The 2,686-nt window shown below is 43.5% G+C and overlaps 1 protein-coding gene across 2 annotated transcripts in view; it reads right to left on the reverse strand.

Moving 5' to 3' along the window:
* The window catches only part of LOC101848563 (leucine zipper protein 4-like), a 13,771-nt gene that overhangs the window by 3,380 nt on the left and 7,705 nt on the right, over positions 1 to 2,686 (reverse strand). For both annotated transcript variants that reach the window (XM_035973539.1, XM_005112726.3), the window contains exons 2-3: positions 1,342 to 1,496; positions 19 to 805 (exon numbers count right to left, since the gene is read on the reverse strand). In XM_035973539.1, the coding sequence (XP_035829432.1) occupies positions 19 to 361 (343 nt within the window). In that variant the 5' untranslated portion in view covers positions 362 to 805; positions 1,342 to 1,496. Of the gene's footprint in view, positions 1 to 18; positions 806 to 1,341; positions 1,497 to 2,686 lie in introns of those variants that run through there.

Below are 2,686 nucleotides of genomic sequence, written 5' to 3' on the forward strand. Positions count from 1 at the left end.
GCTTGCTGGCTTCTGCATGTTGCTTGTTGTATTCTGCATGTTGCTTGCTGGCTTCTGCATGTTGCTTGTTGTATTCTGCATGTTGCTTGCTGGCTTCTGCATGTTGCTTGTTGTATTCTGCATGTTGCTTGTTGTATTCTGCATGTTGCTTGCTGTATTCTGCATGTTGCTTGCTGTATTCTGCATGTTGCTTGCTGTATTCTGCATGTTGCTTGTTGTATTCTGCATGTTGCTTGTTGTGTTTTGCATGTTGCTTGCTGTATTCTGCATGTTGCTTGTTGTATTCTGCATGTTGCTTGTTGTGTTTTGCATGTTGCTTGCTGTATTCTGCATGTTGCTTGTTGTATTCTGCATGTTGCATGCTGTGTTCTGCATGTTGCTTGCTGTGTTTACATCTGAGTGTCTACGCCCACATCGTTGCTGTAAAGTTGGCGGGACCTCCGATTGGCGTACAATGTCTCCGAGTCTTTGGGGAGAAATTCCACATTTGGCGCAGACCTATACCTCCCTCCTTCTGTCGCTCTTCTGTTCATCTGACTCTCGTTCTGTCGGCTGTGAGTGTGAGCATGCGCCGGTAAGGTCCCAACAGACAAACTTCTGGGACTCACAGGAACTTCGTACCCATCGTTGATGACGTCAATGTAAGGGGAAGGGCCAGCCTCGTTTTGAGAGGCTCCGGAAATGGCAGAGACAGCGTTCTCGTCAATCTCCTCATAGCCGGAGTCACAGTCCAGGGGTGTGTGGGGCAGGGGGGTGTGGGGCAGGGGGCGCTGGCCGTTCTTGGAGTGGCTCCAGTCTGTGCCGGCTGTCCACAACATTGGGAAAGGGAGTAGGGGGGTGGGGGGGTTGTTAAGTAACATAAGAAACACACTCACATATACGAACGCGCGTACACAAGAAGACACAAACAAACAAACACGTGCACGCACATACGCGCCCACGCACACACTCAAGCGCAGACACACGTACAGATACATGCACTCATACACATAAGTTAAAATACACACACACACACACGCACACACACACACACACATGCACGCACACTCGCACGCGTACAAACACATCCAGATGGATAGATTATATAACTATTTATGATATTATACAGATACTATGACCGATAGATAGATAGTGGTGTGCGGTGGGGGGAGGAGGAGGGGGAGGAGGGAGGAGGAGGGGGGAGGAGGAAGGGGGAGGGAGGAGGGGGGATGAGCAAGAGGAGACTGAGGAAAAAAGAGAGACGCGTAGACGAACAGACCTACTGACAATACCAAGGGAGAGGAAGAGAGAGAAAAGAGGAGATGGACAGACAGGAACAGCCCACGGGAGAGGAAATCTCACCAATGATCATACTGCCTGTGCCGTATCCTGGGTTCGCGACATTCGCCACTTTGCGCTTCCCGGAAGTTGTTGAGGGCGACAGTACGTCTATGTAAGGCGGAAGTTCCCGAGCACGAGGCAGAGTGGAGCAGGTGGCATAGACGCCTTGACCCTCACTGTGGGGTAGACAGATTTCTTGTCACGGTATTTTGTCACATTATAGATAGAGAGATTTCTTGTCACAGTATTTTGTCACATTATAGATAGGGAGATTTCTTGTCACGGTATTTTGTCACACTATAGATAAAGAACTTTGTCACAGTATTTTGTCACACTATAGATAGGGAGATTTCTTGTCACAGTATTTTGTCACACTATAGATAGGGAGATTTCTTGTCACGGTATTTTGTCACACTATAGATAGAGAACTTTGTCACAGTATTTTGTCACATTATAGATAGGGAGATTTCTTGTCACGGTATTTTGTCACACAATAGATAGAGACCTTTGTCACAGTATTTTGTCACACAATAGATACGGAGATTTCTTGTCACGGTATTTTGTCACACTATAGAAAGGGAGATTTCTTGTCACAGTATTTTGTCACATTATAGATAGAGAACTTTGTCACAGTATCTTGTCACAATATAGATAGAGAACTTTTCCACAGTATTTTTGTCACAATAGATAGGGAGATTTGTCACAGTATTTTGTCACACTATAGATAGAGAACTTTGTCACAGTATTTTGTCACAATAGATAGGGAGATTTGTCACAGTATTTTGTCACACTATAGATAGGGAGATTTCTTGTCACAGTATTTTTGTCACACTATAGATAGGGAGATTTCTTGTCACAGTATTTTGTCACATTATAGATAGAGAACTTTGTCACAGTGTTTTGTCACACTATAGATAGAGAGATTTCTTGTCACGGTATTTTGTCACACAATAGATAGAGACCTTTGTCACAGTATTTTGTCACACAATAGATAGGGAGATTTCTTGTCACGGTATTTTGTCACACTATAGATAGGGAGATTTCTTGTCACAGTATTTTTGTCACACTATAGATAGGGAGATTTCTTGTCACAGTATTTTGTCACATTATAGATAGAGAACTTTGTCACAGTGTTTTGTCACACTATAGATAGAGAGATTTCTTGTCACGGTATTTTGTCACACAATAGATAGAGACCTTTGTCACAGTATTTTGTCACACAATAGATAGGGAGATTTCTTGTCACGGTATTTTGTCACACTATAGATAGGGAGATTTCTTGTCACAGTATTTTTGTCACACTATAGATAGGGAGATTTCTTGTCACAGTATTTTGTCACATTATAGATAGAGAACTTTGTCACAG

Source organism: Aplysia californica, unplaced genomic scaffold (genome assembly GCF_000002075.1).
Source record: "Aplysia californica isolate F4 #8 unplaced genomic scaffold, AplCal3.0 scaffold01379, whole genome shotgun sequence".
Classification (NCBI taxonomy): domain Eukaryota; kingdom Metazoa; phylum Mollusca; class Gastropoda; order Aplysiida; family Aplysiidae; genus Aplysia; species Aplysia californica.